We start from the raw sequence: 14,801 nt of genomic DNA, 5'->3' as shown, positions 1-14,801 counted from the left end.
ACTCTGCTTCAATCTATCTGGACAGAAAAGCAAATTCTCAGTATAGGGCCAGACTGGAATGACCCACTGCCCAGGGTGTGGGGTTAGAGGGAAGAGGGAACCCCACAAAACATCACAGATTCGGTAGGTGCAATTGTACAGCGATAAGTAGAGGTTATAGTAAAGCCATGGAGAGCATGAGAGTTAAAAGATGGAGTCAAGTAATGGAGTCAGATGCAATTCATGGTAGCATCGCTCACCTCAGCCCTGCTTGATGGTCCTCGTGGAGGGGGCTTAGCCGTCAGGGAAGAAGCCGCTGCCTTGTCCTCCTTAGCCACCTTCTCCAGCCACCCTCCCGAGAACCAGGGAGCTTCATTATTTATTGCTAACCACGCATCATATCACTTTAGGGGGATACATCACAGCATTATGTGTCCCAGAGGGGGGCAGTACAATTCATCCCTGAACAGGTTTGATCATTCTGGTGTCTCATACAATAAAGCTGGCAATTACTACCCTGGGAGGCATGCAAGCCCCCTGATAGCAGATAACAACCTATGTTGTAGAGAGGGGTTGTAACATAGGCAATACAAGCAATAGGAGGGGGATGACCTAGGGGTGAATGTGCAATAGTAAGAGGAGGGAATAGGGGGGCATGTGTGGTAAGATAGTAGCCTAAGCTTAGTCATCTTAGAGTTGTCCCAGGCTTGCCTATGGGCACTGCTTCAAGGGAACAATCACAGAAAGGAATGGGCCCTATTTGTTGTGGGATAAACAGTGGTGTCTGCTTGATCTAGACAGCTGATAGCTCTCAGTGAGAATGACTCCCAATCCATTCTTGATGGCTGATGTTAAGGAGAATAACCTCTGACCTACTTTCGCTGATCGCCTAGTGAACAGTCATTCTCAAGCTAAATCTGGCATATATTTTGGGGAGACAACTTAAGAGAATCCTTCTGTTCCTCACACCAGGGCTGCCCAGAGGAATCAGTGCTCTCTGGTCTAAGGCTGTGGAGAACCAGGTGCAGAGCCTGACCTGGAGTCATTCGTCATCTACCTGCCAGCAGGCCCAGAGTGATATGAGTCCAAACCAGCTAACCACAAGGATAGGAGCCCTGGTGGTATAGTGGTTATGAGTTGGGTTGCCATCCGCATAATTAGCAGTTCAAAACCATCAGCAGCTCTGAGAGAGAAAGAGAAGGCTTTGTACTCCTGTAAGCATTTACAGTCTCGAAACCCACAGGGGGGTCACTATGAGTCAGCATTGACTGGGTGGCAGTGAGTTTGGCTTGGAACCACAAGGATGCAGGTTCCTGTCCACCCAGAGGTGTCTACTTCAGAAAATCAGGCACACTTGGGGTCACTAGTTTTAGGGGCCTACTCAAAGACAACTGGTATGTTTTTAAGGTGTTTTCAAGGATTTTCTTCATACTGTTTGGCTTCCTCTTGTTTTAGAGTACAAAGACACCCCAAACTCATATAGAACTTAACGAAAACATTTATGAAGTCTTAAATGAGACAAAGACGCAGGCCCATCTGGATGAGGGAGGCCTTTAGCAGGAGGTCATCGTGGCGTTTCAGCATTCAAGTCAGGATGCTGGTTAAATAAGGCATGAGACAAAGGCAACTTTCACAAATTCATGATTGGTAGCAGATCAATAAATCACAGTTACAGGTGGGACTACAGAAGTGGGAGCACGACCATGCTTGGGACACATGTATTATGTTAGACAGAAGAGCTTGTGAGGTTTGTTTAGGGCCTTCTGACCAAGGTAGCCAGGGCATGACTCATGTCCGTGTGTTCCCTAGTACTGTTCATCAAGGACACACCCAGACAAGAACCTAAGAGCTAGAGCCTCCCGGGGCTGGCTGGAGAAGGTGGCAGTCAGCTACCTTTCCATGCACTTTGCCTGAGGGCAGCAGCATCCGCATCCCTGGTTAATGATTGGATCGGAGGAAGCCAAGGAAGGCTTAATCTAAATAAGGTCTCTGCAAATGGATTTTGGGTTTTAGCTGTCATCCATAGCCTCCTGCAAATGGGGTGCTCAGAATTTAAGCTCTAATCTACTCCTGAAGTCTTTGTGTCCATTCCCAAGAAAGAAAGGTGACCAAACAGAATGCTCAAACTGTAGACCCTTATCATTGAGCTCACACACAAATGAAATTTAACTCAAGATCATCCTGTAATGCTTACAATAGCACATTGACAGGGAACTGCCAAAAGTTTAGACTGGATTCAGAAGATGATGTGGATATTATTCCTGATGTAAGATAAATCTTGGCTCACAGCAGAGAATACCAGAAAGAGGTTTACCTGTGTTTCATTGACTACACAAAGACATTCAACGGTGTGGACCATAATAAACTGTGTATAAGCTTGAGAAGAATGGTAATTCCATAACACTTCAGGGTGCTCATTTGGAACTTATATTTGGATCAAGAGGCAATTCTTTGAATAGAACAAGTTCACACTGCCGGGTTTAGAATCAGGAAAGGTGTGTGTCTGGGTTGCATCCTCTCACCATACCTGTTCAGTCTGTATGCTGAGCAGATCACCAGCAAAGCTGGATTATATGAAGCAGAGTGTGGCGTCTGGGTTGAAGAAAGGCTTATTAAGAACCTGTGACACAACCTTGCTTGCTAAAAGTGAGGAGAACTTCGCTTGCTGATGAAGATCAAGGATTGTAGCCTTCAGTATGGATTACAACTCAATGTAAGAAAGACCATCATCCTCACAACGGGACCAATACGTAACATCATGATGAACGGAGAAGAGGCTGAAGTGGTCAAGGACTTTTTCCTTTCTTGGATCCACATTAATACTCATGGAAACAACAGTCAAGAGATCAAACAATAGGTTGCATTGAGTAACTCAGCCGCACAAGACCTCTTTTAAGTGGTGAGAAGCAAGGATGCTACTTTTAGGACAACGGTGCCCCTGACCCAAGCCATGGTAGTCTCCGTTGCCTCATATGCATGTGAACGTTGGACATGGAATAAGGCCGGAACAAAGAAGAATCGGTGCATTTGAACATTGGTGATGGGGAAGGATATTGAAAGTACCACGGGCTGCCACAAAACCCCTCCAGTCTGCCTTTGAAAAAAGTAAGGCGAGAGTCTTCCTCAGAGGCAAGGATGGGGAGAGTTTGTCCTAAATACTTTGAACGTGCTGTCAAGAGAGACTAGCCAGAGGACATAATACTTGATGAAGAGGAAGGGCCGCAAAAAAGAAGGCCCTCCAGGAGATGTCTTGGCACCGCGGCTGTGCAGTGGACTCCTGGACTGAGCAGGGTGTCCTTGTGTGGTGCGTGGAACCAACTCGATGGCATCTAACAAGAAGAAACGTCTGCTTTCATTCCGTTCCAATCCTTGTCAACAGTTTAACAACCAGGGAGGCTAGTTCCAGAAATTCTCTTACTCTCTGAAGCATTCCATGCCTTCCTCACTCCCCCATTGTTCTGCAGGTCTCTGCTTATCACCTTCCTCGTCTTTGCCTTACCCAAATTCCACTGTCCCTACTATTGCTTTTAATGTTGAGTTAGGATTCCTTATTTATTTATCATTATCCTTGAAGGTAGTGTCTCCTTGCTTTCCACTGGCTCACTTTGTTTTAGTTAAATGAATTGATTTTAAAAGAAAATTCTATTCATACCAGAAATGGACAAGCCAGTGCTATTTCACTTGAATTGACTTACTGTTAAAAAGCATGTATGTGTTCTGTGAAAGTCAATCAAAGTTAATAACTTCCAGCTTACCCTTTGCTCCTGGGCAAATGAATCAGTGCCAGGGAAATGTAGCACCACATTCAGATGGTCATGTCCCAGGTGTGAGCCAAAAGGATTGAAATGATTAAGACAAGGAAACGCCTTCCTGGCTCTCTGCTTTAATAAACTTAAGTCGTTATCTAAATACTCAGCACATCAGATCTCCCCCAAGTGGCATTGGGGCCGCACGTGCCCTTGTTGTGGTCCCACCCTGTGGCATTTATCACACTGAGAATGACACTGAGGAGCCCTGGTCCTGCCGGGGTTACACGTTGGACTAATGGCAGCTCGGCAGTTCAAAACCACCGTTTGCTCTGTGGAGGAAGGATGGCGCACTCAACTCTTGCCAAGAGTTACAGTCTCCGAAACCCACAGGGGCAGGTCTACCTGCTCTATACATGACGAGGCGTTGGAATCGACTCCGTAGCAGTGAGTGTGGTTTTTCCAACCTCAACATAGAGCAACAGAGCCATGGGCTCACTCTTTGGTGCTGCACACAGTTCCTGCCACGTCACGGGGGTGGGCGAGGCGGACAGCAGCAGCCTTTGAATGAAAGCTCGCGGGGTTCCTGGCATTAGTGTTCAGTGCTTCTTCCTACATGTGGTTTCCGGCAGAAGTCCACACTGCACCGAGTAGACCTGTTTATCCCCATTGTAAGCAAGACTGGAGACTCGGGCCCGAGGAAGCCAGGCAGCCCACTCAGGACCACGTCACCGAGCACAGCAGTGCGGGATTCCGGTCCAGGTCTCGACGTCTCCGGAGCTCACGCTCTCAGGGCATCTTGTGCTCCGTAGAGATGCCCTTGGTCACACCTTCTGTTGTGAACGGATGCGTGGTCAACAGAAAATTGATGCATGCTATCAGGGGTGTTCTTTCTTTCCCATTTTATGTGTAAACAAAAATCCAAGCATTTTCAGGAGAAGAATCGGTGCGCATGGCGTGCTGCGTGCTCGAGCGAGGACCGCTGTAAAATGAAAAATGAGATTACTGTTTCAGATTGTACAGTTTCCTAATTATGCTTTTAATTATTCATATAAAACAAGTAAAATGACCCCTGACAGAGACATAAATGATTTAGGTAGAATCAAATATTTATAAGAGGCTGCCGAGTCCCTTGGCGTGTTGTAACAGATGCACTCCAAATGCGTTGTCTTCGTCCTTGTCGTGCACAATGTGATGTCTAGAATGTTAGCCGGCTGGGAGACACTACTGAGCTCATGCCCACATGTTTCAACATCGGGACCCACAGCGCATGCTTGGTATAATGGTAATACTTTAACTTCTACAATAAGGGTCACCAAATGACAACCAGCCCCGTTGCTTGCTTTTGCATCTTTGAATGCTTGAAGAGAAAATGGAAGGGAAACAAGGAATCTTTCCCAACATATGAAGATGATAACAAATTCAAATTCTAGTGTCCATAAATAAAGTTTCACTGGAAGACAGCCTCTCACGTTTATTTATATATCGTCAGCGACTGTTTCTGGGCTACGCAGGCCAGGTTGAATATTGCAACAAAGACCATGTGACCCACAAAGCCAAAAATATTTACTCTCTAGCCCTTTACAGGATGTTTACCCACTCCGGTTGTGCAATGTGACCAGCGCCAAGAAAGGTGGGACGGTGTTGTGGCATGTCTACGTGGCCTACAGACTCTCTTCTATCATTCCATTCCTTAGTTCTCTGTGCTGGTAATTGAAATCTTCCTGTATATGTTTCAGAAATTGGGCAAAAGTCCCTCTTTTGAATGCAGTATGAATCAAGGATTTATAACAGCAAGGTTTCTTCGTTGGTGCTTAATGCTGCTTTTCTGAAAAGAGATTCTGAAACTTAATTATACTGCTGTAGAAGTGGGTCGCAGCCACTGATCCTGAAGCACTTAAGGAGCAAGAGCAGCTTTCTAAGACGCACCTTCTCACTTCTCCCCATCCAGAGGCAATGCGAGAGGAGAAAATAAAAACTTAAGGAAATAATTAATCCAAAGGTCTGATGAGCCACATAACCACAGTGCCCACTCTCCTGCGATCAGAAAACTAGATGTGGCCAGCTACCCCCAACAATCTTTCTGAGCAGGGTCACAGTAAAAGGTCCTGGCAGAGAGGGACAGGGGGAAAGGAGAGAACAAAATTCAACATCATAACATGGGCCGGGTTTACACGTCTGTTGGAGACTGGTGGAGCCCTGAGACTGTGGCTTGTGACGTTCCTTCAAGCCTGGGACTGAACTCCATACCCCGTGACACCTGTTCAGCCAGAAATAGGTAGGCCTGTAAAGTAAGTGATAGCATCAGGGAAGCATATACTCGTCGTGTAATCAAGCCTTGCTCCAAATTCACTGCCCTCAAGTCAATTCTGCTTCCTCCCCATTCAGTCAGGCAGCGTAAAACTGCCTGTGGGCTTCTGAGACCGTTAATCTTCTTGGGAGTAGAAAGCCTCATCTTTATCTCACAGTTCAGGTGGTGGGTTTGAACCATATTCTTTTTGGTCAACAGCCTAACGCAGAACCCACTTTGCCAAAAGGACAACATTTTCCCCCAAAGAAAATTCAGATGCCAGGAAGAGGCAAGAAAGCAGACCAAATGGAAATGGAGACCCCAGGAAGGGAGTGGGGAGAAACTGCCATTACATTAAGAAGACTGCATGCAGTGTCATGAAACAAAATGTGTATAAATGGTTGAATGGAAAACCAATTTGCTCTGTAAACTTTCACCCAGAGTACCTTAAAAACTTCAAAAAGAAGTAAACACATGAAGTTCCAGCTCTGGGCTGTTTAGGAAGGAGAGACGGTTACGGATCTGCTTCCCCACGGTTTACACAAGCATGGCTTTTGATCACAAACCACGTAGTGGATGAGTTGGCCTCATACACATTTGGCAATCAATAAGTAGCTGCCGAATGAGGGAAGTTCCCTGAGAACATACAGGACGAAATGCAGAACTTATAAAACAGAATGTTTTCTCTGTGTGTTAAAATGGTGCATTAAGAAAAAAAATTTTTTGCATGCTAAGATAAATCCAAGTTATTTGTTGTCAATTTCTCTTTTCCATGTTTCTTCTTTGTTTTTCATTGTTTTTAAGTTTGGGCTTTGAATGGGTGAAATTCCGTATGCTGTGGATGCATGAACTGAGACATTTTTTAATTCTTGGAATGACAGAGGAGTATTGAACCAAATATGTCAAGTGGATAAGACATTTCGAGATCATTCCCTGGGCCTTGTCTCGACGGAGAGCTCCTAGGCCTCTGAAACCCACAGGGGGTTGCCGAGCCAGCATGGACTCGTTGGCAGTGAGTGTGTGATTCCCGGAGATCTCCCAGGAGACATGGGCTCACCATGAATCAGACACTTCTCCCTAGCACAGCACAAGACAGCAACAGTGACCCCAAGAATCAGTGGCGCTTCAGTGGTCTAATTCTTGCCTTCCATGTGGAACTCGGGTTTGGTTCCTGGCCATTGGGCCCATGAGCAGCTCCAGCCCATTTGTCATGTGAGCTTACGGATTTCTGTGGGGCTCCTCAGGGTCATTTCAGCAGAGCTTCCACACTAAGACGGGCTCAGAAGAAAGGTTCCACACTCTACTTCTAAAAAGCCAACCCACGACAATTCTACAAATCTCTCACTCTGGATCAGAAGGCTGACCAATCATGGGGTGGCACCACACTGAGCCATGTTTTGTTCGGCTCTCCATGGGGCTTCCCTGAGCCCGCAGCTGACCCGAAAGCATCGAACATCAGTGACCATAGTACATCGACCATGCTAGTTTACTGAAGGCTGGTGTTTTTGGCGAGTTGTTGTTTTTTAATAGCAACATAAGGAAATAATCCATATCATGGTAATCATGAACTTCACTAGGGGCAGCATAAAAGAAATTCTAAGCTTGGTTTTGAAGCTCACTCTCTTTTCCTCCCTTCCTCTCCATTTTCCACAGTTGCCATCCTTCTGAAAGACGACTATTTTGTCAGCGGTGCTGGGCTGCCCGGTCGATTCAAAGCTGAGAAGGTGGAATTTCACTGGGGCCACAGCAATGGCTCTGCGGGCTCTGAACACAGCATCAACGGCAGGAGGTACCCTGTGGAGGTGAGAGAAACCTCTGGTTCAAATTGCTTTGGGTTTTTACATGAACGTGATTCTGTGTATTCACCCCCAATCATTTCTCAAATCAAACTTGGGTGGTACCTACCTACCTTTGTCTCCCTGGAGATCCTATGTCTGCACCAGCGCTTCTCAACCTGTGGGTTGAGACCCCTTTGGGGGTTTAATGACCCTTTCACAGGGGTGGCCTGATTTATAACAGTAGCAAAATTATAGTTCTAAAGTAGCAACGAAAATAATTTGATCGTTGCCGGGGTCACCACAACATGAGGAACAGTATTAGAGGCGAGGCATTAAGAAGGTTGGGAACCCCTGCTCTACACTGTGGCTGCTGGCTCCGTGCCCTCCAGGGCCTCGTCCGCATGCAGCTGGAGAGATCCATAGGCCTCGTAAGCATCCTGGTGGAGCAGACTCAGCCCGGGTCAGTGGTCTTCAGTCATTTGGTTCTTTGGCACCGTTTCTGGTCCTTGTCCATTTCTGACACCTCACTTTTACTGAAGGTCACATTTCATGGGAGACCCCGGCAACCTCGCTTTCACTTTGTAGAGGAAAGAAAAGGAGCTGTTCTGTAAAAAGCCATCCCGAGGCCTTCTTTCTCTCACTAGGGAAGTTCCAGAAATGTCTTTGCTCCTGTTAGGCACTTAGAAAGTGGCCGTGGCCCTAGGTGTCCTGAGCCCTGTACCCTTAGCTGGACTCGATGGTGACATTTAGCTTCCCATGGAACTTCTCTCACTGCCGCAGCTGCCAGGAGCAGGAAGAGTGTTGAGCACAGCTAGGTCAAGTGCTGATGGATCAGGGGAGAGACAGAGAGCCAGCTTCAAACTTCTTTATTCCTCTTGGCTGGGGCCCATGCATCCCTTCCATCGCTAACCTTATATACCTTTGAGTCACCGTCAGTGTGAATGTACTTTTATTTTTCCAAAATATCAGGGCCCCTGCGTTGTCAGCTTTTTGTGGTATGGGCGCAAGCTGGTAGCTGGACATGGTTCAACGTGGCGTGCATTTGGATACTGGTCTCATTGCAAGGATCTTAAGCCAAGTGGCCGGGGGAAATGGTCACTCTTAGTGTTTCATTTCTTCTGAGAAGTCATGGTCTTTTACCAGAACCTGGTGATTGCATTGGACACCTTTCACACAGATTGTGCACATATGTATCTCTACATAGGTCTACATGTAAATGTCCAGGTCCATAAATCCCCCTCCTCGCAATCCCATCCCTGGGTGCCTTCTAGTTATCCCTGAAATGTAGGTGAATAAACCCCTCCTAACAGGAGAACATTGTTGTCAGGCCAAGGTTCGAGATTTCTCAAGAAGAACATACTTCTCACAGCCACTGTTGGAATCATGCTTTCCTGCCACAGAGAAGAGACAGGCTGGGGGCCATTATCCATGTGGTCACTTGGCCTCCATGCTGGGGGTTTGCTTTCTTCAGCTGCTGCAAGCCTGTGGTCTGCACTCACCCCTCCTCCAAGCTGCAGGCCAACAACCCTGTCCCCTCACTGCTGTGAAAGGATCTAGCCAGGTGCCATGTGGGGCCCCCATTCATGCAGTAAGCCACACAGAGATGTCCTTTCTATCGGGAATCAAGAGACTTCCCAGTGAGGAAAAAGGATGGGAAACTAGGACAGAGGGAGGGTCAGTAGCCCGCTTTCATTATCAGTAAATATTCCAGGCTCAAAGCTCTGCTCGGTGGTTTCGATGAGGATCTTCTAGCACTTAGGAGTGCTTATGTGTCCTAGTGGTTTCGTGGGGTGGGTGAGGCGCTGGCCTGCTAATAACCACAAGGCCAGCAGCTTAAAATCACTAGCCGATCCAAGGGAGAAAGATGAGGTTCTCAACTCCCACGAAGAGTTACAGGCTCAGAAACTCACAGGGGCAGTTCGACTTCGTCCAGTAACATCACTAAGAATCCTAATTGACAGTGGTGAGTCTTAGTTTGTCTTCTCTACCATTGTCCGAAACCCCAGAGATTGGTTCTCTGAGAAAATGATTCCTGGATCTTCTTTAGCTGACAAATTAGGACTCCTTTCTCAGGGATGTTTCTTGCCCTTGTCATGCTAATTATATGCCACATAAATAGGGTTTATTTGACTTAATGGGCTCTCCCCCTTCCCTTGAAATGGAATGAATCGTTTCTTAGAAGTCTTTCCTTTATTTGCACTTGGAAAACTGGATTCCTAGAAGCAAATTAGAGCATGTGTTTTCAGTGCGAGGTGTCTGGGCTGACCTTGCTGAGCGGTTCCCAATGGGTGGTGAGGGTGAAGGAGAAGTTTGTGCCCCGCCAACTCTGCTCTGGAGCCTCTGTCTTAGAATTGGGTCGCCGTTTGTTCAGTGAATGCCATTCCACACAAAAGACTATGCCTGGAAGTTGGACAGCTTAATCTGCTTGCTACATTGTGGCCAGTGGGCGGGGGACCCCTGGGGTTAGGAACTGGGAATTTAAATCTCGTCTGTAATCACTACCCATGGTGCCATGATGGGCCTATCTCCTCTGTGCCCTTGATTCTGAAAAAGATGTGCCCCGTAGATATATATCCTTCTGAAAATCTACAACTTTGAATGACCATTCAGCGTTCCTTTGCCCAGGGAGGGTCTTTGAATTCTGAAACTTAATTTAAAATGGCAGCAACCATTCTCAGACTTACTGTTTGACCAAACCGGGTGGATTTTTTTTTTCTTCTAAGTAGTGTCAGATGGTAAGGATACCTGTATCAATTGTGTTCCTCATCAAAGCCCATCTGGTTCATTGCTTGCTTTATAAAAATGAGATTAACAAGTTTAATTCCTTAGTGGATATATTTGGAGGAACTTGATTTTGAGAGATTAAAGGTAACTGGATTAAATTTAACTTTAAAATATGCACAATAAAGTTGCTCACTTTTGTGCCCATAATATTTTATGTTAATTTCCTGCACTTGGACTCTTAATGAGTATTGGCTCTCCCTAAGATTTCTGTACCATCCCTACATCTTCAGACTCCACCCCACCTTTCCACACAAACTAGATTGTTTTCTAGGAAATTCAAAATGAAAGTAAAACTTTTAAAATTTTGGTTATCAATAGGAGGACACGGTTGATTACACTCTGTGCATTGTGGACAAGAGCAGTGGAGAGTCATTGCCGAGGGGTGCACTGGCAGTGGTAGATTAGAGAAAGGGTTCTCAACCTGGGACATTTGGCAGTATCTGGAAACACCCATCCAGACTCTATTTAAAATTGTGTAAATTATGAGGGTAAACCAAAATGTATGATGACAAACTCATAGACACCTTTAGTAAACAACAACAAAATCAAAATCAAAGTGTGAAGCTGCTGCTTCGCTACATCTCCTCCATCGAGGTCTGTGTGCTTCAGAAGGAGGTGCTTTATCTCTAACCTTGACCCAAAGAATCCTGCAGCCTTCAAGTTACCCTACGTCAAATGGTAGTCTGGGCATCCTCAGCACTCAAATCCTGTTCCTCTTCAAGGTTCTTCGAGCCTCGGGGAACTAAAGAAGTCTGAAAGGGAAGCCCAGGGCTGGAGGGCGATGGGGTAGCTTCCCCGCCGACTTCTCATAGTGAAGTTATGGCTGCCATTGAAGAACGAGCGGATGCATGCTCACGATGGAAAACAATTTCATGGCACAACTTTTTTTTCTTCATCAATGAAGTTTTCACTTTTCATAAAACGTTTTTTAAACCCTTGTGTTTGTACCATGTCCTTCAGGGACCTCAGAAAACAGTTAACGAAATTTCCTGAGCTGCCCTTAGTCCCTTGAATTTAACTGCTCTGGAAAGCCACTATTGTGATTGGACCTCTTGTTGAAGGGCCTCTGATGAGACTAACACAAGTGTGTAACACAGCTTGTGTACAGCCACACGCTGATCACAGAGACGTGTTTGAACACGTTTTATTTGGAATAAATACACTAATGGATGTATGAACTGAAACTACAGTAGCAATACTTTTTAAATTTATCCTCCTCAACATTTGCCAACTCGACATCCTTTGCATAAATAATCCAGTGACATTGATTACATTCGTCATATTGTTATCACCGCCCTTTTCCAAAGTATGCTACCGAAACTCGTTGCCTCCTGGGTGAGGCCCTTTCCTTTCCCTTCTTCTAGTGACCGTACATTTTGCTCTCTATACATTTGTTTATTCTATATAAGTAGGACCATATACTATGTCTATCTTGTTATATATCTTATTATATTCGTTTCTTCCAGACACCATAATGTTTTTAAGGTTTATCCGTGTTGTAGCACATATCAGGGCTTGGAGACATTTTTGGTTGTCACCTCTGGGCAGTTGTGTGTAACTGCTATCTAGTGGTTAGAGGCCCAGGGTGCTGCTAAACATCCCACAATCCCCAGGAGACCCCCAACCACACAGGCTTGTCTGGCTTAATATTACCAATAGTGCTTTGGTCGCGAGACTCGGTAGTAGAGAGAGCAGTGTGTTTGGTGGAATTGAGTAATGTCTATACTTGACTTTAGACGTCTCTGAGAAGCTGCTGCATCATCTCGTAGTTTGTAGGAGAGGGAACTTGCCCGGGTACTCCGCTCAGACTTTGCCATTCGTGTAACAGCATCGCTGCCTCTTGTTCCTTCCGACCCGACCCGAGGCGTAGTCAGGGCCTTGGGGATTTCGACAGCTGCCTGTTCTGCAGGTTGGTTTTTAAGCACGTGCCCAGCTAGAAGCTGGGTCTTCTCCCTGAGGGTAAATTGCAGCAAACACAACTTTGTAAATTCTGCAGCCTCTCAGGAATTCTTTGAGGTCGCCCAGGACAGCTAGGTTTGCGCACATTTAGAAATGCAGCCTTCTCCACACTTCCCTGACCGAAACTCTGGGCCCAGTGTTGTAGTTTCCAAACCTGTAAACATCCAGGCTAATAGAACTAGTGGTGGGGAGCAGGGTGCACAGTGTGTCTTTGTAAAGCAAAATAAAAGCCCTTTAATAGTCAGCAGTTTTGACAGCGCAGTTATCATCAGAAAAGCACGCCGGAGTCTGACCTGGGTTGTGCAGGTGCTGGGACACAAAAGCAAAGCCAAACCCACCCCTTGCGAGTCAATTCTAGCGCATTCCCACGGTGCAGGCCAGAGGAGGGCTGCTGCTCGGGGTATCTGAGGTTTCATCCTCATGGGAGCACATAGCCTTATCCTCTCCTGAGAGTGGGTGATGGATTCAAACCACCACTGGCTTTGTAGTGGGCAGGCCCAGGGCTTCCCCACTGTGCCACCAGGCTCCTTAAATGTGGGCACAAGAAAATCACAGTCCCTGCCCTCCAGGATCCTGAATTGGTGGGCAGTAACACAGTCAACAGAGGATGAGTCGCATGTAAGTAACCTTAGGGTTGCTGAGAGAAAGGGTCATCTTGTGCCAGAAGAGGAAGGTCTCTGGGGACAGTGGCATTTTCTGAGGGGAAAGAGATGCGCCGGAGTCCGCAGGAATGTGCAATGGCTCTGAGGGAGATGAGCCGCGGTAAATTTCAGGGTAAGAGGGAATTCAGGGTGGGCATTGTGGAAGGCTTGATCTTGACCCCTCCGTGATTACCTGGCCCTACTCTGTGGAAGCTGTGAAAATGTCACTTTACACGGCTGGTGTCACCAAGGATCCTTAAAAGGCACAGGAGAACCCTGTGGTTGGAACACTGGTGTCAGAGTGACCGGTTCAAGTTCATTTGCAGGTTAGCACACTGCTCCCTGCTCTCTTGGCCGTCACTGTAACCTACGATAACGTCCAACTCCTCTTGAATGTTCTTCCTACTCCATCGCGTTCCCTGTTCGGTGGTGAGAAACGTCGATCCAGCTTCGTGCAACGCGCGTAGGAATTGCGTCAAGCCATGCTTCCAGTGAAGTTGGAGTAAACGCAAAGAAAAACCCTCCTGAGGAAACCTCCACCAGCTCCATTAAAGTCGAGGTTCACTGCATGCTTGTTGTCTGAGGCAATTAAAATCCTGTTTATTACAATAAGAGATTGCAGGAGTTGTTGATTCAGACTTATCGGTGCTTTATGAGTGGAAGTCTTCAATAAGCTTAAATGATCCAAATTGATTGTGTGTGCCCTTTCCAGTGAAACGCACAGCTGGTTCATTTCAGCTCTGTGTGGCGCAGCTTAGCAAGTGAATGGAAGCATTGACGTTGGCCTTCACACAGGCCTTGTTCACTGGCCATATGCTCCAGGTCGACGAGCCCTGCTCCCACACCCTTGGAGCCAGATGTTTTGGAATTGATAATGTTTTAGCCATGTGTTGTGGTCCATATGCCATACATTGCCGAAGGCACGCAGAAAGAGCGGGGGCTGGCTCCCTCCAAGACAGTGATATTTCTGCGCCATAGTGGGGAAACACAGTGATCGAAGTAGCTTCACCTCACTGCCCAGAGACTTTACTACCCATTTAGTGCCTACACCAAAATGATAAATAACAACAACCGTGAGATCGCCCAATTGCAGAGGGAAGATATGCAGACCTGTGTTTTTAAGACTGGGTGCGTTGTGTAGCCTCAGTGGTTTATGTCACTCTACGTAGTGACAGCTGTGCCCCACGTGTGCCGAGCCACTCTGGGCGCTTGGGTGGGTCCCCGTCTGAGGCGCTTTCTGCTCTTTGTTCTGTTACAGGCATGCGCCACATTCCGTGTCGGAATCGAGGCTTATTCCAGGTCAAGAAGGCTCTTGCGTAGGTCTTAGTTCTGTGGTTAGTTCCTACTCTAAGGTTCTGTTTGGGTCTGAAGTCATCTTCAGTGTGACCTTGATCGCTAGGGCTAGGTCCCTAGCGTTAGGCTCATGATTTGCCTTTTGTTTTGGAAGTGCAACCTGGTTCTTCCCTGGAATCCTTCTTTTCTAGTTAGACTCTCTGTGTTCTCTTGTATTAGACTCCTAGGTTATGGTTTAGGGCAGGGGTGTCAAACTGGCGGCCCTCCGGCCACAGCTAGCCCCTGAGGTAATTTTTTGTGGCCTGCGATGCTCTGAAATAAAAAGAAAATA

The 14,801-nt window shown here is 46.6% G+C and overlaps 1 protein-coding gene across 1 annotated transcript in view; it reads left to right on the top strand.

Moving 5' to 3' along the window:
* PTPRG (protein tyrosine phosphatase receptor type G) overlaps nucleotides 1-14,801 on the top strand; it is an 808,607-nt gene that overhangs the window by 465,706 nt on the left and 328,100 nt on the right. Inside the window, exon 4 of the mRNA XM_045290127.1 lies at nucleotides 7,669-7,817. Coding sequence (XP_045146062.1) covers nucleotides 7,669-7,817 — 149 coding nt within the window. The remainder of the gene's footprint in view (nucleotides 1-7,668; nucleotides 7,818-14,801) is intronic.

Source organism: Echinops telfairi, unplaced genomic scaffold (assembly GCF_000313985.2).
Source record: "Echinops telfairi isolate 266 unplaced genomic scaffold, ASM31398v2 ScPeMD7_31;HRSCAF=116, whole genome shotgun sequence".
Lineage (NCBI taxonomy): Eukaryota > Metazoa > Chordata > Mammalia > Afrosoricida > Tenrecidae > Echinops > Echinops telfairi.
Note: the sequence above shows the minus strand (reverse complement) of the source record. Positions and strands in the feature narration are given on the sequence as shown.